Source organism: Lepidochelys olivacea, assembly GCF_965140295.1.
Source record: "Lepidochelys olivacea isolate rLepOli2 genome assembly, chromosome: 4".
Classification (NCBI taxonomy): Eukaryota; Metazoa; Chordata; order Testudines; family Cheloniidae; genus Lepidochelys; species Lepidochelys olivacea.
In genome coordinates, this window is record NC_140414.1 from 46,116,596 (window position 1) to 46,141,908 (window position 25,313).

General features: G+C 40.8%; 1 protein-coding gene across 1 annotated transcript in view; it reads right to left on the reverse strand.

Moving 5' to 3' along the window:
• The window catches only part of TNIP3 (TNFAIP3 interacting protein 3), a 95,560-nt gene that overhangs the window by 21,302 nt on the left and 48,945 nt on the right, over positions 1–25,313 (reverse strand). Inside the window, exons 4-9 of the mRNA XM_084627408.1 lie at positions 15,333–15,419; positions 13,197–13,280; positions 11,291–11,356; positions 9,845–9,976; positions 4,752–4,880; positions 754–873 (exon numbers count right to left, since the gene is read on the reverse strand). Of these exons, the coding sequence (XP_084483534.1) occupies positions 754–873; positions 4,752–4,880; positions 9,845–9,976; positions 11,291–11,356; positions 13,197–13,280; positions 15,333–15,419 (618 nt within the window). The remainder of the gene's footprint in view (positions 1–753; positions 874–4,751; positions 4,881–9,844; positions 9,977–11,290; positions 11,357–13,196; positions 13,281–15,332; positions 15,420–25,313) is intronic.

A 25,313-nucleotide genomic window follows, 5' to 3' on the forward strand; every position in this document is an offset into this window, starting at 1 on the left:
AGGGATTGCAGATCTCAAACTTGGGCCTGCAGGTCCCCAAGCACTGCCCAGATAGCGGCCGCTAACTGACAGCACTCCAGAACTAGTAGGGATGGGGGCTAACAGGACCCTGGACCACTAGAGGCTCTGCTCATGAAGCTCCTGACTGGAGCAGATGTCCAGCTCCAGCAATTGGACCAAACACATGACTTAAGCCAGAAGTAGCACAGGAAGTTGTCTGAGCAACTGAGAAAACTCCTGATCTGCTGCTGAACTGGATCCTAACTCTTGACTCTGGTATGACCCTGGCATTGTTCCCTGACTCTGGTTTGATCCTCGATACTATGCTCTGATTTTGGCTTCAGCTTGACCCTTAGCACAGCTCTCTGACTATGACTCCAGTCACGACCCTCAGTGTGACTCCTGACACTGATTCTGGCTCCACTTTTGGCGTGATCCAAATCCCAGCTCTGACTCTGGCTTTTCTTTCTGGCTTCTGACCCTGGCTCTGACCAGTAGGTCTAACTGCCCACATCCCCATCCCCACATGGTCATAGACCTTGTGCTGATCCTCAGGACTGAATTTCATCCAATGACAATGCATACCACTGTGATAACAGGATCTTAAAAGCATCATTTTATCTGGACTAAAGGCAGACTGCTTCCTCCTTTCAAAATCAGGATAACAAGTTAACCAAAACACAGTTCTTAGGAGAAAGGGGGGAAAATAGTACAGTGTTAAACTCATTCAGACTGACTTCCAGGCATTCTCACCTGCTGTTTGAGAACTTCCAATTGGGTCCTCATCTCTTCATGGGTGCAGTTCCTGTCAGCCTTATCCAAATGAGGCACAAGAAAGGACGGGCACTGCTTTTGCAATGCATCCAGAAGGGCCTGCAACAACATGTAACTGCAGACTTGGATTCACCACATCAGATTAATTTCTTTTTAATCATTACAGTGTTGGCATCTCTAACTGAACAGGTTCAAGCAAGTCATGAATTGCTTTTGACTGCATTTATAATTGTCACAGAGTTCATGCGGTATATAAACTGTGCGACTAATATTTAATTACCCAAATTTTCAAAGCGACTACATTCCAGCTTCTAGGTTTGGGACACTATCATTCTGGGAGACTCGGTGCTTAGATTGCATTCATAAGTAGCATTTGCACTTTCAAATCGAGCCATTGGAGGTCTATCCAATTTACATTTACCAATGAAAAATCAGAGTTTTAGAAAGCCTAGAGAAAATTTTGGGGAAAAAAAAATGCAGGTTCCTAAAGATGGGTTCCCAAAACTAAACATTTTTTAAAAAACATTTAGCCATTACAGTATTTAGCAAATAATGGCTACAGCATGGACTAAACCAAAGACCTTTAAGCACTAAAAGTACACATTTGTACAGCATGAGTTCCACCTCCTTTATCTCTTGGCATGCAGGAGGTTGCGTAGTCCCTATGGCCAGCCATTAGAGGGAGTCATGATTACACACACTACACCAGTATATTACTACTGCTCTGCTTTTCAGTCCAACCCTGCTATGATACTTTGTATTACTTCCCTTACATTGTTTTTTTGAGATTACTGTATTCAAATTATTCATGGGTTTGGAATCATCTTAAAACTATTGTTTCTCCTCACTCTCTATGACTTATCACCAGCTAACAAATGTCAGATTGCTTTATTATGCTGACATGGCCATTTGGTGTCGGCCCATCTCAACCTCTGTCGAGGAGACCATGCTCAACATTATGCATTTTTAAAATATATAACTCCTGGTAATTGTTTCAGACTTCTCTCCTTGTCTGAACTGTTTAGAGTGACCATCAAACAGCCAACTATCAAAAGGCTCCTCAGGAGTCCACAGAGGAACCACTCCCTAATGTGGATGTCTCTGAATTTTCTCAGAATGCTCAGTAGAGTCCATCTGAAGTGACCTCCTGTTGGCCAGCTCCCATACAAGGTCATAAGGGAGGGAAGACCGATTTAGAGAGACAAAGGGTGGGCAGAGCAGGAGTTACAAGGAATTCCAAAAGCACATATGGCCATAGTAACCCAAAGGTTAATATTATGTGCCTTGTCTTCCATGAAATAGTGAGAGTAAAACTATAGTTATAACCTATAGCCTCCCAAGGAGGAAACTGAAAGAGGAGAGAGGACTTTTAATCTAATCCAAACTGCTGAGCTACCTTGAGTACTGTCCTAATAGTTGTGGCGTTTGAGAGGAGCACATTACAATATATGTGCACGGTTGTGTGAATAAGGTTGGATGTAAAGATGAGATAGTATAAAAATATATGCAGCTGGTCAACTTGTAGATTCTCTATATTGTATCACACTTCATGGGGCAGCCTGCCCCTCTGAGTTAGTGTTATTCTGGACCATTCTATTTCTGCAATGATATTTCGCTGCTGTGTACAAGTAATAAAATTAATGGAGAGCCAAATATCTATGGCAACCCCCAGCCTGAGCGGAGCAGTATGTCCTAATTCTCTGCAAGATATACTCCTGTTAAAATAAAATTTAATTACAAGTTGGGGGTGGGATTGAGGGAGGCAGGAAAAAGACTCTGTAAAGCTTAATGGGATCACAACACATTTGAAAGCTAAAACACTCTTCTGGTCTGTGCCTAGTCAAACCCGTTCTTTTACATATGATTTGTTAAGTATAGATGCTTGGGATGAATGTGAATGAAATCTGGTTTTATTTCCCCACCTATGCATGTGGTATCCACCTGTGCCTTGTTGCACGCAGTGGTTCAGGCTCTCTGATTCAAAGATGACCTTATTTCATTGTTCCCTGATGAGGTATTGTTTTCCCATTTCTCTGATTTTTTTGCACTGAATTTTATGCATTCTGTCTCCTTTAATAAATCAGTCAACAAGCTTATAAAGCTTATTTGTCATATCCATTTTAACTCTGCTGACTTTATATACACCTTTAAAATAAAAACTTTGATTAGTTTTTAAGGTGGCAACAATTCCAACATACTTTATGTCACAGATCTGTGCTAGCTCCAGATCAGCTCACCACAAACACAGGTGGAAGGGGAGGAGATGAATTGGAAGAACATTGTGAATTTTCCTAGTATATCAGAATTATACACGTGTGCTGTAAATAATTTTGTGCTGATCCACTAGGAGAATTCACAGATTATTCTGTGGCCCTCAACAGTTCTCATTTTTATAGTACCTGGAGGAGGAGGAGGGTGGAAGAAATCTACTGTTTATGTATTAAGCTACAATCTAAAATATGCGGCAACACTGCTTCTCAAGCCATCTGGAAGGATTGTTTTTATGCTGTCTGCAAAACGAGTCTCTGCTTCTCTGTTTATCTGTTATCCCCCTCCCCCGAAGTCTCTAGACATCATTGTGTGGAGAAAAAGCTGGAAAATGTGAACTCTAAAGGCTTGAAAAAACATAAAGCGAATAAAAAGAACATTTATTTTTTAAATCTCATGATTTTGGGGCAGTCTAACTCAATTTTTGAATCCATCGGGCTGGTAATACTGTGGACAACAGTTTCTATGTACATTAGTGAAATAGTTATAGAAGAACCCAAATACAAGGTAAGCCAGAAAGAACAATTCTCTCTTTCACTCAGTGAGTTCTGTATTATAGAGCAACAGGTATCTCACTGGCAGCACAGCTCTTCCCAAATGAGTATATTTCCCACCCTCCTCCTCAGTCCCAACCACACTACAAGACCCTAGCAAAACAGAACAATATGTTCCAGTAAATTATTTTATGAATAGACCTTCGGAGCTGAAGTCACACAAAGTTCCTGTGTGAGTCCAGTCAATGCATTTCGGAGACAGCTAGAGAGACCACAAATTCAGTCAAATTTTTTTACAAGGCAACATGCATTTTCCTTGCTTTGAATTTAGCCTATGCATCACTCAAAGTTACGTCACAGTAATTTTTAAGAGCAGTATATTTCCTCAGGAAGCTTTTGTGGTTTACCAAGAGGTACATTGTTAGAAAACACATCTTGCTTTCTGTGCTCTCTTAATTCAACATTTACTACTTTCCCCCCTTTTTAAAAACAGCATTTCACAGGGCGCTGTCTGGTGTAAAGGATTTGGATTCTGAGCTGTAAGGCAAGAGAAGGAAGGTGGTTGGGTGCCAGGAGAGAAAGATTGTGGTGAAATAAAGTAAAAAAGAGCTTTGCCATTGACTTCAACTGGAGCCAGGATTCTACCCTATAAAGCTGAGCAGGGAAGGGAGTAATGTTGCAAGGGGGAGAACGGGATTATGTCTGGGGCGACATGGGTTAGGGATCAGAGGAGATAGCGGAGGGAAGAGACTGCCGATGTCAGTTAGAAGAATTTGAGAAATGAACATTGCTGAGGCAAGAGGATGACTAGGAACCCACAATGTGCTTGAGTCAGGTTTGGAATTTGAAGCACAGAAGATTGTGTGTGAGAAGCCGAAGCTTCCTCCAAAGCTGGCCTATAGGAAATTTACATTCCCCTTCTTAGTGCAACTGTCTGTCAATAGCAGCTGGCTGGAAGGGTGGGCTTAGATAATCCCTTTCCTGTCTCCACTAACCATAGCTCCCCACAGTAGTGATAAGCCTTCCACTGCTGTGCACCCACAGCAACACAGCAGATGAGCAATATGGGAGGAGAGAAGAGCGCCCGATTTTCAACATTCAGGGTCTTCCACTTTGGCATTATCCAACAGCAAAGTCCCCTGAAATAAATTCAGGTCAAAGATACAAAAAATATTAAAGCAATGTTTCCCATCTGACACCTTTCTCTGTCTATACCTTGTTGAGGCGACTTATTTCACATTCATAGTACTCTTTCTTTTTGGTCACTGAAGCTTTTTGTTCCTTCAGAAGCTTGTTCTCTTCCTTCAGTTCATTCAATGCTTCATTTAGGATTTCTTTTTCATTCTGAAATGTAAAAACATATAGAAATGTTGATCAGGTTCAGATGAAAAAAAATTTCAAGTATGTTTTCAGACTATCTGCTGTCTGACAAATGTGTTGCACTTTTGTTATCCCAAACAATTGTGCCAAACTACTGGAAGGAGAAGCAGCAGGAAAAACAATGGGTCGCTGGAGCCTGATGCTATAAAATGTGCTGAGATTGCGCTGCGCTGCCTACTCACATGATGAGAAAAAAAAAACATACCAGCCCAGATCCTGACCCCTTCATGTAGTCGGGTTGCACAAAGGGGCCTTGAAGCCAGGCATCAAAACAGATGAGGTTGCAGAGAGATTATTACTCCAGCTCTACGTTATAATAGTCCCCCATAATAGTCCCCAGCACAGGAGGTGTCCCTAGCTAGGGTTGCCAGGCGTCCAAACGCCTGGTCGAAAAGGGACCCTGGTGGCTCCAGTCAGCACCACTGACTGGGCCGTTAAAAGTACTGTTGGCGGCGCAGCGGGGCTAAGGCAGGCTCCCTGCCTGACCTGGCTACGCAACCGGCATGTCCCTGCAGCCCCTTGGCACAGGTGCGATCAAGGAAGCTTCACATACTGCCCCCGCCCCGAGCACTGCCTCCGCAGCTCTCATTGGATGGGAACTATGGCCAATGGGAGCTGTGGGGGGCAGCGCCTGTAGGCATGGGCAGCACGTACCATACAGAGCCTCCTGGATGTTCCTCCACCTAGGGGCCGGACATGGCGGCTGCTTCCAGGAGCAGCGTGGAGCCAGGGCAGGCAGGGAGCCTGCCTTAGCCTCACTGTGCTGCCTGAGGTAAGCGCTGCCCGGCCGGAGCCCACACCCTGAACCCCCTCCCCAGGTTGGAACCCCCTCCTGCACCCTAATTCCCTCCCAGACCCCACACCCCAACATCCTGCCCCAGGTTGGAACCCCCTCCAGCACCCAAACACCCTCCCAGACCCCGCACCCGCTCCCACACCCCAACCCTCTACCTCAACCCGGAGCCCCCTCCCATACTCTGAACTCCTCATTTCTGGCCCCACCCTGGAGCCAGCACCCCCAACTGGAGCCCTCATCCCCTCCCACATCCCAACCCCCTGCCCCAGCCCAGTGAAAGTGAGTGAGGGTGGGGGAGAGCAAGCGACGGAGGGAAGGGAGCTGGAGAGAGTGGGGGGCCGGGCCTCAGAGACTGGGTGAGGAAGGGGCAGGGCCTCAGGGAAGGGGCAGGGAAGTGGGCCGGGCAAGGGTGTTCAGTTTTGTGAAGAAGAAAGTTGGCAACCCTATCCCCAGCACAGGCTGGAGTGCAGCAGTGTTCCAGCAATCCCTGGCTAATGAAATGGTTCCTGTAGCAGGTGACAACTAAGAGCAGACTTGAGGTTGCTCTACATTGCAAGAGAGGCTGAATCAGCACCCAGCCTGCTCCAGGATCAGGGAGCCATCAAAGTAGCTTAAAGTTACCTTTACCCCCAACCCAGCTGTGCAGAGTGGAGCATGACCACACTTAATTATTACTCAATTAAGGAAAGTATCCCTAATTAAGACAGCACTTTTACCATGTTATTTTTAAGATAGCATTGTAGGGATTAACATGACTGGCACATTAAACATACAGTCCAATTCTGTTTTCACATTACATCTACAGTCTTGCTGATGTCTGACCGTAAAACACCACTGGCTTCAATGCAGTTACCGTGTGGATTTACAGCTAAATGGAGGTGAGATCAGTATCCAACTCCCAGAGTGACAGTACTGTACAAGCTTCTCCTCACTGCTCTGAAGGGTTAAAACTTTCCTCACTAGCTGCTTTTGTCAGACTGAGTTAGATCAGACTCATTTTGACATTTTTCTAATTTAATTTTAAAACTTGGGACTTCTTGTACAAAAGGAGAAATAAAATTAAGAGATTTTCTGAGGTCTGCTGCTTTGGGCAATAATGAAACAAACTACAACAAACCTAAACCCAGTGTGTTTAAGCACACTGCAGGCCATAAAACCCATTCTTATGTACAACAGGTGTGCCTCAGTGCAGTCAGCTGCTGTGTTTTATATGGTATTAAAATGCCCACAAAAAAAGGATAAATCTTAATGTGCACATCCACCCACTGAAAAAGCACTTTGCAGGCTTACATTTCCTGATAACGAGGCTACATTCCATCACCATACTCCAAATTAGTTGGAACATTTAATTTCGTCAAAAAAGTGTGTAAATTTTAGCAGAGCATCTCCTGATTACAGATACATGAGTAAACTTGGAGCTTGGGTTTTTTTAAGTTATAAAACTCCTAAAAATCCTTATAAATGTTTTCATCTCTTCTTACCTTGACAATTACTATTATTTCTAAGGCTTCACCCATTCCTAAATCCCAACAAATGCAAAATGTTGGGTCTCCCCTTCTGATACATACAAAAGAACACAACCATATCACTACCTCATTTAACCAACCTCCTCTAGTTCTCTAGTCAGTTCGGATTCCAGTTCAAAACTGCCATCCTTGTTTTAAAACCCTCCATAGACTTGCTCCAGAACAACTCACTGTCCCCTACCCCTCTCCCTGCTCTTCTTCTCACATTCTCTCTCATGTAAACACAGAACTCCTCTCTGTCCCTTCACTCACCCTCACCACTGTTGCTCTGAGAACCTTTTCTGCAGCGGTTGGTTATCTAGGAAAGCCTTTCATATCTTGGCCTTATTGAACTATCCATTTTCAGATCCCACTGGAAAAATACATCTTTTTGTCCCTGGATAACACCCTTTTAATGCTACTCTCCTTCCACTATCTATTTAAAACTTTATGTATGTTTTATTTTAACTCTGCAGACTATCTGAGGTTTGTATGAAGGATGCTGCCAAGTTGTCATACTGTGTTGTACATCCTTTAATCCAATGGTTCTCCAGCTCTTTCATTCTTTGGACCACTTCATCAGAGAAGGATCCTCTCATGGGCCTTGCTGAATCAGGGCCTAAGACTACAGACTACCAATGAAACGTTAGAAGAGGAGATGAAAAGCTTTACATACAAAGATGTGAATTTATCTTATGGCAGCCAATAGCAAACATTAATACAGGTAAAGTGGAAGCGATGCATTCCTCCAACTGCGTCAGTGTCTCATGTCATCATGTTTTGCATGAAGAACACAGAACCGTGACCTGACTTCAAGTCTAAGGGTATGTCTACACTTACATTTTATAGCGCTCTAACGTGCTGGCTCAGGGGCATGAAAAATCACCACCCTGAGCACAGCAAGTCTGAGTGCTTTAAAGTGCCAGTGTAAACAGGCTCCTCATTGAGGTGGATTACCAGGAGCACTGAGAAAGCTCTCTCCCAGCGTTCGCGCGTGACCACACTCGCACTTCAAAGCGCTGCCGCGGGAGCACTTGGAAGTTTCCAGTGTATACATACCCTTAGAACCTGAGCTAGGAAACACATATTACAGGACATAGTGTGTTTACTGTTGAACTACTCAGAGTAGTCAGCACTATACCAGATAGTGTTTGCAGGACTGGGCCTAACAGTAGTAAGTTAAAGAGCTCTTTAAATATTTATATATGTATTTGACAACATGTGCTCTGTTAAACACACACATATATTTACTACCCTAAATTATCCTTAAGCACTTTGTGTATGTATCTAGCAGTTAAGGCTCCCCTTTAAATTCCTACAGTAAGAACATAAGAATGGCCATACTGGGTCAGACCAATGGTCCATCTAGCCCAGTATCCTGTCTTCTGACAGTGGCCACTGGCAGGTGTCCCAGAGGGAATGAACAGAACAGGTAATCATCAAGTGATCCATCCCCTGATGCCCATTCCCAGCTTCTGGAAAATAGAGGCTAGGGACACCATTCCTGTCCATACTGGCTAATAGCCATTGATGGACCTAATCTCCATGAACTTATCTAGCTCTTTTTTGAACTCTGTTATAGTCTTGGCCTTCACAACAGCTTCTGGCTAGGAGTTCCACAGGTTGACTGTGCATTGTGTGAAAAAATACTTCCTTTTGTTTGTTTTAAACCTGCTGCCTATTAATTTCATTTGGTGACCCCTAGTTCTTGTGTTATTAGAAGGAGTAAATAACACTTCCTATTTACCTTCTCCACACCAATCATAATTTTTATAGACCTCTATCATATCGCCCCTTAGTCGTGTCTTTTCCAAGCTGAAAAGTCCCAGTCTTATTAATCTCTCCTCATATGGCAGCCATTCCATACCCCTAATCATTTTTGTTGCCCTTTTCTGAACCTTTTCCAATTCCAATATATCTTTTTTTGAGATGGGACCACCACATCTGCAGGCAGTATTCAAGATGGGGGCATACCATGGATTTATATAGAGGCAATATGATATTTTCCGGCTTATTATCTATCCCTTTCTTAATAATTCCCAACATTCTGTTTGCTTTTTTGATTTCTGATGCACTTCGCATGGATGTTTTCAGAGAACTATCCACAATGACTCCAGGATCTCTTTCTTGAATGATAACAATCAATTTAGACCCCATCATTTTGTATGTATAGTTGGGATTATGTTTTCCAATGTGCATTACTTTGCATTTATCAACACTGAATTTCATCTGCCATTTTGTTGCCCAGTCACCCAGTTTGGAGAGAATATTTTCAGCATTTTCTTTTATTGAGCATAAAGAAAATTCACCCACTTACAGATCTGTTTGAGAGGGGACAGGCGTACAATCATATCAGTATGCTTCCCCCCGCCCCGCTCTATTGCTCTATTCATCAGCCCTCTGCCAACTTTTGGAGTGACACAGCCACTGGGAGTCACTTGCATTTCTAGAGATGGATCTCCGATCTACCGCCTCCTCAGAAGCATAACACCACCAGACAAGGAACCCCGATACTCTATTCTTATCTCACTGGTGTAATTCATCCCACGCTGTATCTCTTACTAGAGCAAACCCCATGCAACTCTACGGACACACACAATCAAGTAGGTAAAGTGCAATCCTCCTACCGCTTCCTGAAGCAGTCCATCTCTGGCCAAGGCTTGCAGCCTCTCACACTGTTGCTGATTCTGCTGCCTTTCTTTCTCCAGCTCGCTGACACTCCTCTGTGATGCACCCAGTTTCGCTTTCACTTCTGCAAGCTGTAAAATGATCACACACACTCACAGCAGGGGCGTGACTGAGCCAGAGGACACTTGAATGGAGTAGTATCCCTAAGGCTCCTTCAAAACCTTCCTGCTCTCAGCACGCAGCTAGACACAGAGAAGGAGCCAGAACCGTTTGTACGTAAATAACACCCCCCCCTTTCCTAAATCATACTTGTCTCTCTCTAATGGAAATTTTTAAACACTCTGGCCCTGGGCCAGATCCTCAGCTATTGTAAATCCAATTAGCTCCAATGATTTAGCTGCCAATTTACTTCCGTTAAGGAGCAGTCCCTCTAAAGATTTTCCCACATTTAATGCTCTTTTTTCTTCCCTAGCATGGGCTCTTTCTGCAAAGATGTGCCTCATAATCCAACTGGGGGTAAAATGATCATGCACTGATGGAGACAAGTCATGTGTATTCTCTCTGTGTATAAGCAATTCAGAAAAGAACCGTGTGGTCTATTAATAGAGCTGGGGGGGGGGGAATTAACATTTTATTTTTGTTTTCTACCAAAGACAAATGGGAATTTCTTTTTCCTATAAGGCAGTTAGAGGCCGACACTGATGGAAATTATGATTATTTACTTAAAAGAAGAAACCACACTCAGGCAGCTGCTTTTGCTAACTAACTCATTATGGTATTTTCAAAAGAAATGTGAAAGGAGAGAGGAAGAGACTACTGCTTGTTTTAACAAAATTCTTAATAAAAGTAGTAACAGTCTATATTTAAAATAAAAGAACAGGAGCTCCTTATACCGTATAGCCTCTCCTGGGGTAAAATCCACCCACCTATGAGGGCTAATGGAGCAACTTCAGCTTCCCCTACCTGCATACCAAAAAGGGGATCTCCATGCTGGTCATTCATAAACCAACCTAGAACAGAGCATAGGGGATGGCACAGGGGCATCTGGGGCTGTGGTTGTGCAGTTCCAGTGGCTTTGGCACATACTGCCCACCTGTAGATTAATTCTCAGGGAAGCATAGCTTAAAGTGGGCACAGTTTTCATGATCTTGTGGAGGGTGTGAGGACCCTTGTTTTGATGACCACAACAATCCTCACAGGACTTCAAAGACCACTTTGAACCTCAGCTCCAGTAACTGATTGCCAGAAAACCCATATGCACGTTACTTGCTATTTTATATTCAAACTCTCAATTTTTCTTTTACGTGAGGGGTGGGGATGGACATAGAATGCAAATGTTTTAATGTTATTTTTCAAGTTATACCTGTAGTCTAGTTTGTATTTAAGGATGGGGCTGCTGTCAGCTGGTGGCACTTTTAGAGCCAGATAGAAACAGTCAAACCTACCTTTTTTTCATAGTGCTGTTTCATACTTCTAAATTGTTGATCCCATTGCTTGTTCACCTCCAACAGCTGCAATTATCAACCAGTAATTCTCAGTGAGCAACACTTGCCTGAAGTGCATTATTAGATAGTTTAAACTGACTAATTTTTTAATCCTGAAGGTAACAGAGGTGTTCAGAATCTCCTCATTATCTATGGCCAATTTACATTCAAGAAGAGAAAGTCCAAAGGTTGTCGACCTTTGTGGCATGTCTTTCATTTCTTTGCTATTTGCATTCCGGAATACAGTAATGGTGGAGATATAAACTGAGCTTTCCCCATCCACAACAAAATAGTTGGGCAAGGAGGGACATTTACATCTCTCTGATATGCAGTAAATTGCAGGTGACTCATGTTAAACACAGTAGCAATGCAAATAAACTACCACTCCCAATTTCTTTCTGAAGTTACACACACTTTTTTCCTTGTTTACAGTTCACTATATCTTGCCAGGTACATATGGTAGGTGTTTTAGATGTTGCAAACCCCACTTGCCTTACTCATATGAAAGTGCCATTGAGTTTAGCAAGACTATTTCCATATATAAAGTGAAAAGGGATTGGCTTTTATCAAAATAGGGTCCTACCAAATTCATGGTCCATTTTGGTCAATTTTATGGTCCTAGGATTTTAAAAATCATAACTGTCATGATTTCAGATATCTAAATCTGAAATTTCACCATGTTGTATGTGTCGGGGTCCTGACCCAAAAGGATTCTAGGAGGGTGTCACAAGGTTATTGTAGGGATGTCGCAGTATTGCCATCCTTACTTCTGTGCTGCTGCCTTCAGAGCTGGGCAGCCGGAGAGCAGCAGTGCTGACCGGGAGCCCAGCTCTGAAGGCAGCGCCGCTGCCAGCAGCAGCGCAGAAGTAAGGAGGCCATGGTATGGGTTTGCCACCCTTACTTCTGTGCTGCTGTCTTTAGAGCTGGGCCCTCAGCCAGCAGCTGCCACTCTCCGGCTGCCCAGCTCTGAAGGCAGCAGTGCAGAAGTACGGGTGGCAATACTGCAACCATCCCTAAAATAACCTTGCAACCCTCTTTTGGATTGAGACCCCCAGTTTAAGAAACACTGGTCTCCCCTGTGAAGTCTGAATAGTATAGGGTAAAAGTACACAAAAGACCACATTTCAAGGGGGAGACCGGATTTCACGGTCCGTGATGTATTTTTTACAGCTGTGAATTTGGTAGGGCCCTAATCATACATGTAATTGGCACATAAAAAGTTAGCAGTGAACCAATACAAATGGTTTACACTCTTCAGATATGCCCCCTGGAAGCACCCTGAGATCCGGCACACATGGATCACTGTTTAGGATGGTCACAAGAAGAAACATTCCCAATTTGCTAGGAGTCAGACACCCAATAAGCAATCTGTTGCTGCTCAACATTACCCCTTGGAATTACTATGAGCATTAATAAAGTTTGCATTAATGTCTTATAAATCCTTACTCAGGGTTCAAGAAATCATTAACCTTCAGCTTGGCTACACCATCTTATATCAGCACATTATTGTGCTTTCAGTACTGTGTTTTCAGTCCCAATTCTGCAAACATGTATGTTCTTGCTTAACTTTATGTATGTGAAACGTGCCAATGGCTTTAGTCACATGCATAAAGTTAAGCATACACATAAGTGTTTGAAGGATTGGGACCTTTGTTTGTGACAAACTGTGAGGCAAGAATATTTTGGTTCCAGAATGTAGGACTAGCATTCCACATGGAAATTATGGCCCTGATTCTGCCACTGACTGCAGAGGAACGGCTAGAAAAGTAAATATTAATCAGTGTGAGCAACAGTATCAATTTGAACCCTTTGATTTCCTGCTTTGGGAGACCAAAATTTATAATTACATAATACTATAATCAGTTACCTCTTGTCTCTGTCTTTCCAATATTCTGATCTGTTGTTCAAGGGTATCTGTTGGTATGTTGTTCTTTTTTGTCAGTAACGTACACTTTCAAAGGAGAGAAAAAAACAATATTTAAAATAAATCCTTCTAATTAATACCCCCAAATTCAATATTATCCTATACAGCACTTATCTACCCTACATGTCTATTATATTAATGTTTATAAAGCAATTTGAAGAGGGAAATTTCTATTTAAGTGCTATATTTATATTACTGTCCCTTGAAATCTCCCTGGTAAGGCAAAAAGGCCTTAAATTGAACAAAAATGTAATTTACACTCAATTTAACATTTGCTTACTCTGTGGCAAAAATGAGAATTGTGGCCAACTGAAGTCAATGGAAATATGCCAGTTTACACGAGCTGAGATTTTAGCCCATTGTGTATCATATTGTGTTACAGGTGCAACTGTTTAAAAAAGCAGTTTGCAAAGTCAGCAAAAGCCTAATGATTTTCTTCAGCTTTCTACATTCATATTTTGCTTTTTATTTTAAAGATACTGTGTATTAAAGAATTGTTTGCCTGCCTCACAACTAATAAAGGTCCTGTGCTTCAAACACTGACCACTAGGCATGCTAGCAGGCATGAATAGTCCCATTCATTCATGGGCACTAGTACAGTAAGCATTATTTCCAGCAGTAAGTGTTTTCAGGAGTGGGCCCATAATTAGACCCATAATGGGTTCAAATATACTTCATAGGTAATTTGTAGCCAGTATAGTTTCAGGCAAATCCTCATTTTTATATTATTAGCCCAATAGATCATAATTTCCAAGAAGCTGTCACAGGTTCTCATAACAAACCATGATGCACACTAGCTGTATGTAGAAACAGAATTGTAATTGGAATAAATATACATAACACAGAAAAGCACATTGGCTATGTCAAATGCTTGGTAATTGAAAGTGTTGTTTTTCATTCCTCCCCCACCTAGGGTGACCAGATGTCCCGTTTTTATAGGGACAGTGTCAATATTCGGAGTTTTTTCTTATATAGGTGCCTATTACCCCTCTCCCCCCCACACACAGTTCTATTTTTTCACAGTTGTATCTGGTCACCCTACCCCCACCAAATATCCAGTCAGTAGCCTGGTTTTCAGACCAAAACTGTACTGTCAATTAGAGGTCTGCTAGGACCTAATTTTAAAGCCTGATCTGAATCCATCTAGACCACAGCAAACCTGAACTCAAGTCCAGGCATATCAAGTTGTTTTCATTCCTGACCCAATCCCGACACTTGTAGTCGGACCCTGTCAAGTTCCAGTTGGATTGCAAGGGTCTAGTTACTGGCCCAGATTCCGTTTTCTTTACCTTGTTTCCTCTGTGGAGCTGCCAGGACTAATTACCCCCCAATCCTGCTCACCCTTCTGTGACCCAATCCCTTGCCACTCCTCCCTAACCTGTGTCTCACTGCCACTGCCTCATCCTTGAAGGTTGGCCTGGGGGAGCTTCCCGCTCCCCATGCCCGCAATCTGTCTTTGGCTGCCTCCTGCCCATGGAGTTGACCCGCTGGTGGAGTTTTCCACTCCTGCCAGCGGCTACGGTCCCGCTGTACTGCATGCGCTACGTGTCAGCCCACAGCACAGCGTGTCAGCCCAGGCAAGGAAAGCGCAGCCTAACGCAGAATTCTCAAAAGCTATCAAATATAGTTTGCAAATTCTTTTTTATTCAATAGATACATATAGACAGCTTTAAGGACAAATTGTGATTGGCTTTAAAAGTCACAGCTCACACTTTCCAGTCGAGAAACACAATGCTAGTAAATTCAAAGAACACCCCGGTGCCCGTGGCTCAAATCTGGGAATAGCTAACAGTGCCTCAAGAAGCTGCCTTGTTACCCTGGCAACTGGCCACGCCCAAGATCAGCCTCTTAAAGAAAAAAATTAAAGATTAAAAAAAGGAGCTAAAGATCTATAGCATTCCAGTATCACCTTCGTACATTAAAACACAATACATTCATTCTGACAAGACTATTTTAATGCACAAGCCTATAATGATCCATCCACAAAATGATAGCTCTAAATGTCTAATTAGTTTGCACATTTCCATTAATTAAACAACATGCCACTGATACTGCTCCCCATCAGAGATGCTCACTTACCTGTGACTGGTCTGCTGAAGTTTCCGGGCCATTCATGCCTGTCTGTGGCAGTTGACAGTGGCTCTGGATGTCTGTTTTACTGCAGGTCTTTAAAAGAAGGCAAATCAAATACGTACTTTAAGCAGGTGGGGTTGTCCGAAGGAGGGGGAAGGAAAAAGTTCTATTAAAACATGTGTCTCAAAAACTTCACAGAAAATGTTCCCAACTAGTTGTGCGTGTGTGGAAGCACCACAGAGTAAGATATAGGTGATGGAACTCTGATTTAAACCTTTTTTGCCTTCCATACAGGGGCTTCCCAGAATGTCTCAAGCATGCTGTCTGTGACTAATATATGAGACAGGGTAAGGCTTTGTTGAGTGTGTTATGTAAATTGCAATCCCTTCCTTTACTGGTTGATTCTCCTCTGGGTGAGGAACTAGCAAAGATAAGGGAAGGAAAAATAAACTTTCAGTGAATAGCTCTAGGGACATGGCTTTCTTTTCCCCAGTACCAGAGATATCTGTTTCCAACTGGAACCAAGCCCTTTGGCTTGCCTGAATATAAACATTTTCTGACATGACATTAAGACTTACTGTATTTCCTTGTACGAGAGAAATTGGCGAGTCACTTAATGGAGAATACCAATAATGCCTGTAAAAACTATAGGGAAGAAAACACCCGCAAAAAGAACAATAAGTACAGTGAAATATACACGCAGCATTTCACACTTTTACAGCCGGAGGGTGAGGTTTTTTCCCCTTGAAATAGTTCTATAATTGTGCAAAGTACAGAGCTACAACACGCTGTTTTTCTTATTATCTTTAAGGGCCTGATCCTTCCAGTTCTTCTCATGTATCAGGTTGTCTCAATATAGATTTAGATGCCTAGCTTAAGGTACACAAGTTTAATCATTTTAGTGTTAACTTCTATGTCTAGTTTCCCATCTGCAAATGGGGATAACTATACATAACTAACCTCACAAATGAGACACACAATTAAGTGTTTCTATGGCATTTTGAGTTTTTTAGATAGAAAGCACTAGACAAATACAAAGTACAATTTTTTTTCTTCTAAAAATTCTGAATGATGATGGTGTTGGAGGGAAAATTTAAAAGAAAAAAACCCCTTTTCCTTTTTGTGGGAAGATAATAGGTTTTTCTCAGGGAAAGGAACAAATGTAATCATATGAAAATTGATTTAAGACAACATAGTTCCTTGTAAAAACCTGCAACTAAAAAAAAGATTTACACGAACTATAGACTTTTGGTGAAACAGTGGACTTTTTACGGCTAAGCTCCAGACATCAGCTTGGTAATTTATGATGAAACAATTTCTGTATTGTAGAATCTCAAGCTCCATTTGGAACTTCCCACAAACAATAACTGCACTTCAGTTACGATCCAATCATCAGGATTAAACTTTATATTCTCTAGAATATGTCTCAAGGGCTTTTTTTCCCCCCTCTAGTTTTTCTTGGCACATGTTGAACCATGTACAAAATTCTGCATGCTAACCAAAGTTTCTTGATTAAAATCTTCACCAATAAAATGACTTTCTAGGAAACAGCAAAACAATTTTTCCTGAAATCTTGGTTTGTTTCCTTGTTTTGCCCATTTGAACAGGTTAGTTTTCCAACTTTGTTAAAGTGGTCAGGGATCCATTAGGGTACAATCAAGGTATTAGGAAAAAGATTTTATTTTGATAAGGACATTTTGGATTGTACACAAAAGTTATTCTGACCACCAAATTAAATAAATAAATAGTTAAAGGTTTATAGAAATGACAAGAATGACAAAAAGGACTTTGTAAAGTGAGGAGCAGTGAAAGTATATTTTTTTGCTTAAAATTCAAGTCAGTGAGTAATTCTCCTAGAGCTACAGAGCACACACTATTAATGATCACAATTTTAGAATAATTTTGTCTCAGGATTATGTTGTTGTTTGTAGCATGGAGCTTTAGACATCTGGTTATGACCCGTGAACAGAATATTTCAAGGGGCCTGAGAGCTCTTTGATGGAGAAGGTACTTGAAATATTGACTCAATCAAAGGCTAACATTGGGATGACCTCCTTCATTCTGAGCCGTTTTTACTTAATCTTTTGGGCAAAGATCAGTTTTTAGGATTACAATTACAACTTTTTGGTGATGCTATAGTGAAGAACTAATTTAGCCTCCTAATTCTGTGTTAGTACCTTCAGACTTCACCTATGTTCAAGTGTGAACATCATATTGTTTCTAAGCCTAGCATCCCAGGATATTAGTACATTATTTGTTCCACCAGCCACGGCACTCGGCCAGCTTTAGGTCAATTTCTAATTTTAACTACCACAGAACCTTAGTAGAGATTACAGTAGGTAAGGCAGCAAATGACTAGGTTATGGATTTGGCCATCATGCTACAAAGGAAGGGGTGGATTTTTGAGATGTTGTGAAGGAAGAAGAAATAGGATTCAGCCACAGACTAAATGAGGAGGAGAGGGAGGAAGCAAAGAAGATTCCCAGCTTGCTCAATTCCTGATCAGTTTACTCACATAAGTAGTCCCATTGAAATCAACAATATTACTTCTATGAGTAAGACTAGCAGGATTTGGCCTTGTATTGTCAGTAGCTGTAATACCAGGGAAATTGGAAAACCACACAAAATTGGCAATATGTGCCACTGGTTTTGACATTCCTGCAGATATATCACAGGAAGTTACAGGATTGCAGTATGCATAAATGCAATTGGTTTTCCACAAAAATATTTCACACCAGTCTGAAGTTGGACAGAAGATGACAGCAATGATTTAACTGTGAGATTCCTGTGGTGGTGAAAAGGAAACAGGTCTCAAAATGAAGATGACATATATCAAATGGTAAATCACCAGGTAAATCACAGACTTTGTACCTCTGTGGCTTCTTTTATCTGAGGGTCTCAAAGCTCTTTACAAAAGTAGGTAATATCCCCTCTTTACACATAGAGCAACAGAGTGATTGAATATCTTAGGTCACACAGAATATTACTGAATAAATCTCATGTCCCGTAGACCTGTGGTCTGCCTGTCTGTCTATCACAGATAGTTAGAAGGCATCAGAATGCTTACCATGGCATTGATGCATTAATCATGATGGCTTCCTGTAGAAAGGAAGTAGTAGTTTTCCTCATGGACAAGTTTTTAAAAAAAGAGTCAAGAAACAGATCTCTTGATGAAAGAAGGGGACAAGAAGTGGGGAGAAGGTCCCACCAGAGCTATGTGGGAAACTGTTTTCCTGCCTCACAAATGTTGTTAAAATCCCAAATCACGACAAAAGGTCAAAATCTCAAATTTTCACAAACCAAAAAAGGGAATAAAATATTTATTTTGGACTAATCAAAACTTTTTGGGGTTTGTTTTTTTCCCCATCTTTTTGTGAGCCTTTTTCAGTCTAGTTAGCTTAAGTTTCAAAACAAGTAGTCATTTAACTGGAATTTTTCTTCCAACTAGCTCTAGTCTCCCTACACACAAATAACTGGGAAAGTCCCTTAATAAGATCATCTTATCATCTCCCAGTGTGTCTTCTCATACCTGTTATGGACTATAAGTTCATGGAAATAGGGGCTGTCTTTATCTGTTATATAATGCTAAGCACACTGGTAGTGAATGTTCATAGTGATAATAGTGCAATTGGAAAATCCCCAGCTCAATGTTAATGCTATTAGCACTGAAATAAACTCAGCTAGGAAATGAAATTAACATGCTGGAGTTCATACAATTGTTACCATCATTTCGCTCAAACCAGTTTCCAGGAAAGTTGGGTTAACTTTAGGATGCTGACTAAGCCCCTAGTATTTAATACATTTGTGTCAATCTCATTTTGGAGGATTTTAATTAGGGCTTTGGGGAGACTTCTAGGGTACACTGTACTGTAGGTGTGTTATCTCATAGCTGGAAGATGAGGCTGCAGTGAGTTTCAACTGACCCTACCTCTTCCCCCCATGCTCAGAACAGCACCCTGCAGATATGCCCCACTCCCTCTTCTGCTAAAACTGGTCAAAGTCTTTCAGATTTCAACTTTTGTGCAATATTAAGTATTTCAAATTTGAAAAAATTCTTGTGAAGTTCTTGTCTTAAAAAACAAAACAAACTTATTTTAATTTAAACCAGTTCTATGTTCTGTGAGTTCTTCAGTCTGGGAACCAGCAGGGGTAGTGGCAGATAGCATGTCAAGGAGACAGGCTAGGGCAAGCAGGAACTGGCATATAGTGCAGAGTGGCATAATGTAAAGTTAGCCACCAACTGTCTCAGTCAAATGAGAGAAATTGCCAAGGTGGCTCTGAGGTAAGTCTGCAGTTGGGGGGCAGGGGAGAGGAATAGATAAACAGATATGAGTTGCATGAAATTCCATCATCAGGTAACGGCAAGCATGACAGTTCTTTGAGGTAATTCTAATCCCTGACCTAAAATAAAGCAGGCCTCATGGGGTGGGGATGGGAGGTCTAGCCACATTTGGCAGATCACAGTGGTAGGAAAGTGAGACCGAATGAATCTTGGCATTCACACTCTACACACTATTGTAACAATCTTTGTACAAAATATGCCTTGTGAGGTATCTGCTATGCCTTGTGAAAATAAGCCTTGTGAGGTATCATTTAAAAACTAATAACTCACTAGTCAGTCTGGAACCTCTTTCACCACCAGACTCCTTGATTCCAACCTCACAGCAGGAATTTATTTTAGGGGTAAACTGTCGGAAAATGAATTTCAAAGGGTGACTGAACTATAAAAGTGAGGAGCAAAAACACCCCAAGTTATGTCTCCCTATCCATTTCTTGCTCTTTAACCTACGAAGACAAAAGAGACCAGCCCATTTGACTTTGAGAGAGATTCTGACCTGAAATTTGCCCAGCCCTGTTGCTGGGAGCATTGATAAGAATTTTATCTTGAACCAAGCCTAGCTTGTTAAGTTTTAGTCCTAGGAACTTTATTTCTCTTGTAACCATTTCTGACTTTCATGCCCCGTACCTGTACTCACTTAAAACCTCTTTGTCGTTAAATAAACTTGTTTTATTCTTTAATCAAAACTAATCCAGTGTTGTGAACTGTGTGGGTAACTCATTTAGGGTGTCAAACTGTTGTATATTGGTCCCCTTAGAGGCACAATGGACCTAATATGTCTGAATTGTCCAGGAGAGGGCTGGATAGTGCAGCACACACATTTTGGAGGGGAAATTGAGACTGGGACCATATTTGGGTCACCTGGCAAGTGGTAACCAAGGCTTCTGGAAGTCAGTGTGTGGCTGGTGTTTGGTGACAGGCTGCTGGGATGAGAAGTGCTGGCCCAGAGCTGTGGCTACACACAGACACTAAGCGTGTGTGTGACCTGCCTGCTCATAGGCTGTTTATGAGTGATCCAGGTGGGAGCTACAGCAGCAAAGCATTGTGAGGCATCTGAGGTTACAGGCCAGGGTGACACAGCCCCTCACCGTTCTGGATTACATCCCAGAATGTCATAGAAGGGTCTTATTAAAGAGAGGGGAAGGAATCTGGAAGAAGGTGAGGCTCAGAGTGGAGCAGAAGAGAATGATAGGAGCTATGTTTACTGGGTACCTGTTCCTCAGTTCAGAGCCCTCAGAATTAGTATTGTTATTCTGAGGGTTATTTCCATATACACATAGGGCTATTTTAGCAGCTGAAGGGCTAAAACTGTGATCTTGTTAAATATGGCAACTTAAATTCATAATTAAAACGCGAAGAAAAGTTCTAGAATAATGTTTTTGTGCATTGTTTCCCAATATCAATTTCTGTAATTCATATTGGTTTCATATTATTAATCAGATACAACATTTGACTAATATTGCCATTACTTATTGAATAATTATTCTTCTATTTTGTTCTAGCATTCAGCCAGCTCTGCTATCAAAGAAGAACATTCAAAGAGGGATCTCTGTACCAAGACTCAGAATGCAGTCAGTGTCATAACACACAGGACAGACCACACCAAGCATTTCCTTTCACTTTCTTGACTTTAAATTTCACTCTTCTCTACAGGGGTTTTACCAAGATATGACAGCGTAGTAACCACTTTGGGCACTAGTCCCTCTCTAGCTCTCATAGGCCTGGAGCTTCAGCGGATAATGCTAATGCAGCCTCAGCACATTGGGACACAGTGAGCAATCCTCAGTCCATTCTTCAAGGAATTCTCCATCATTACACTAGTATTTTATTTATTTTGCCTCCTTTACTAAAGGGGGAGTGAAGCGTATCGTTTTGCTCTTCAGACAAAAGAACAAAATCCAACCCAAAAAACACAGACCCCCCCCCAACTCTTTCCCTGCCTATTTGGATGTTGATTAATTTGTCTCTGAAATTATTATTTCAAAATTTCCAAAAACATTTTTTGCCAAGGCCAAAAAAAAGTAATGCCGAGCACAGCAAGAGCTGTAAATTGCTGTCTAACTTGCATGGGATCTCACATCTTTATTTTATTTCTCTCTTTTTCTTTAAATGGACAAATATGTGCAATGACAGGCTCTGCATTATTGGGTGTGCTTGTAAAAGTCACCAGAAAAATATACCTCAGGGAACAATCTTGCATTGGGAGGATGCAGACTTGATGACCTTACAGGGCTTCACCACTAACTTCTGCCATTCACACGAACGCACACAGCCATATCAAAGTCTACAATGAACTCATGTGTTTTATATTCTCTTTAAATATCTATTTAAATAAAAACAAACTGTCTTCCAAATGGCACCAGTGCTCCTAACACTGTGTAGGACATGCCCCCAAACACTCCTTTTCTTCATTCATCTAAGCCCTACTTTTCATTATTACACCCCTTCCTTCTATTTCCAGCATATTTTCAGACCTGCCCTCGCCATGCATGTGCCCTCTTTCCTCCAATGAGAGCAGGACCCCGTTTTGCTCTTTAGGCTGCATCTCTTAGTATTGGATTCTGACATGTAATTGTGGCACTAAACCAACATTGACTGTGATTAGGCTTGGAAGGATTTGATTTGATTGGTAAATGCAGGTAAGCGATTTCATTGTACACACAAACTGATGAAACAATATTTCCGTTGATAATAATCAAAGTTTATAGGTAGGCTAAGTAAGAAAAGTACTACTTGAACTTATTGTTTGATTTAAGGATATTTATTGGTATATTTTGGCACAAGAAGTTGGCAAGTTATATTTTAATGGTTATAAAGCTTTAACTTTTTGAATCTCAACAGCTACTGTCAAATTCTTGTCTGACCCCCAACCCCATTGTGTGCTGCCTCCTAATTTCCCTTAACTGTCAATGTTTTACATTGATAACTATTTTTTAAAATTGCTTAGACCCCATAATTTTGCACATGAAAATGTAAAATCAATATCTTCAAAATGCTTAAAATAAATATGGGTATCTGACAAAATGATAAAATAAAAGTCTATTTCTGCCAAGCCTAAATATAATTTAATTTCTCTGTTCATTTTAACACAATAGTGACAGCAATGGGAAACTGACCAGACAAACTCCATGTGGAATCAGTCCTGACTTAAGTAGAGCTTTCTAATTTAAGGGAAGACTTCCTTCTCAGTCTGAGTCACAACATAATCACCAAGAGCATTTACTCTCTTTTTGGAGCATTGGTGGGCTTTGGATATTTCTTTTCAGGAAATTTGCTAAAGGAGTTCCCTGCTGGGTCATTATTGTTTAATTTATATATATATATATATATATATTACACACACACACAGTATTCTGTCTTTGTTTGACACAAACTATTTTGTTGCTTCTCTCCCGCTGTAACATTTTTAATATTCAGCTGCAGTGTGACCTTTTAAAAAGACTGCCCAAAAGTATGAAAAGGTGTATTAAAAGATAGTATCCTGCACCAGAAGAGAGATAGTTTAGTATACTTAATATTGTAGGTCTTTTTCATTTCTAATTTCTAAGATTCACAGGTTTCAGAGTAACAGCCGTGTTAGTCTGTATTCGCAAAAAGAAAAGGAGTACTTGTGGCACCTTAGAGACTAACCAATTTATTTGAGCATAAGCTTTTGATGAAGTGAGCTGTAGCTCACGAAAGCTCATGCTCAAATAAATTGGTTAGTCTCTAAGGTGCCACAAGTACTCCTTTTCTTTTTGCGAATACAGACTAACACGGCTGTTACTCTGAAACCCTTAATTCTAATGAAACTAAAGACTTTTAAAATGCTGAGCTGGATAACAATCTCTTTTTGATGATGCAGATAACAGGTAAAATATAAGGAGTACTTGTGGCACCTCAGAGACTAACAAATTTCTCCAAGGTGCCACAAGTACTCCTTTTCTTTTTGCGAATACAGACTAACATGGCTGCTACTCTGAAACCCGGTAAAATATAGAATCACTTCATTCTATGATTCCTAACTTAGCCGGTGTTTGCAGTTAGATTGCCTTTATAAACTTATACTATACTATTCAGTAGCAGAATAGTATAAGCCATATTCACTATAAGATTATTTAGGCTAAGAATTTGCTGGTTTGTGTGTAGCATATGTGTGTATGTGCGCACACACCTCTCTCTGTCTCTCTCGGACTCTCTGAAGACTTTCTCCACCCAAACACTTTGAATAGGGTTTTATAATATGAATAAAAAGAAAAGGAGGACTTTTCTACAGCTCACTTCATTGGGTGCATCCAAAGCTTATGCTCAAATAAATTGGTTAGTCTCTAAGGTGCCACAAGTCCTCCTTTTCTTTTGCGGATACAGACTAACACGGCTGCTACTCTGAAACCTATAATATGAATGTTTTTCTCCAACTGTTATTGTACCAGTAAGGCTTGTTTTAGTCTTAATTTAAAAGATCATTTCAAAATAATGAAAAGAGTGATGATAGCAAGAGACATTTGGGGTACAGAGTGGCAGCTATTTTCTGTTCCCAGTCTGGTGCAGTAAAATAGTGAACAGCAAGGTAATTCCAGCTGGGAAATACAGTCAGTCTTTAAACAGGAAAGAGAGTGTGTTATTTCCTGTCTACATTTGATCTTTGTGCATAGAAGCTTCACCCAGACAGAAAAATGTGTAAGGAGGGGATTTTCCTGAAAAAATGAGTATGTCAAACACACCTTTTTGACATATGTATTAATGTTCATCTAGAAACTTGCAATATTCTTGTATGTACATGTGTTCAGATGAGAGTATGTTCCTCAGTATTTGAACCATAGCAGCTTAGGCACTGAATAAAATAAGATGTATTTTCATCAAAGTAAACAATATTGTACACACATATTCTGCTTCAAGCTTTCCTTCTATTGTTCTTTGTTGACTTCAGCAGGACTAATCATGTGAGCAAAGTTGCTTATATGCGTAAGTGTTTACAAACTGTTGCCGTCAGGACTTAAATACCTACTTCATGAATCTACAGTTAAACTGGAATAAAAGAGAGCAAGGAGGCACTAGAAAGAAACACTAAGAAAAATAATATAGGAATGAGGAAATTCAAGGATACTGTGAAACTTAGTATGTGTATATCACACTGTACCCACTGATGAATCATAATCTTCTTGTAATTATATCCAGTGCCAGAACTGCTATGATCCGTTTGCTCAGGAATATATTTTCATGTACAGAACAGTTATTGTAACTCTTGATCTATATGTCGAACGAGTGATAGTCCATGAACCAAATGTTTTCCTTGCTCTTCCTTTTTGCTGGAATGTAAATAATATTTTTAAGTTGTTGTTCGTTCCTTCCTATTTGGGCCTATTCTTCCCTATATGGAAAAGTTGCCTTCTACTTGCATGTAAAATATAAATGAATCAGATTTCACATGAATGTCATGGATATGATATATTTAAAATACTCTATATATAAAAAAATATTTAATGTGGAAAATATATCATTTTGACAAATAATTTTTGGCCTAGTTTGTTACAATAGGAATGTTTAATAATTTTTTATGTAAATTTTTGGGAACAGAGGCTGTGCTAGTGGTTCTAGCAGGGGACTGGGATTTAGGAGATCGGTTCTATTTGCTGCTTTGACTTCCTGCGTCACTTTGGCCAAGTGAC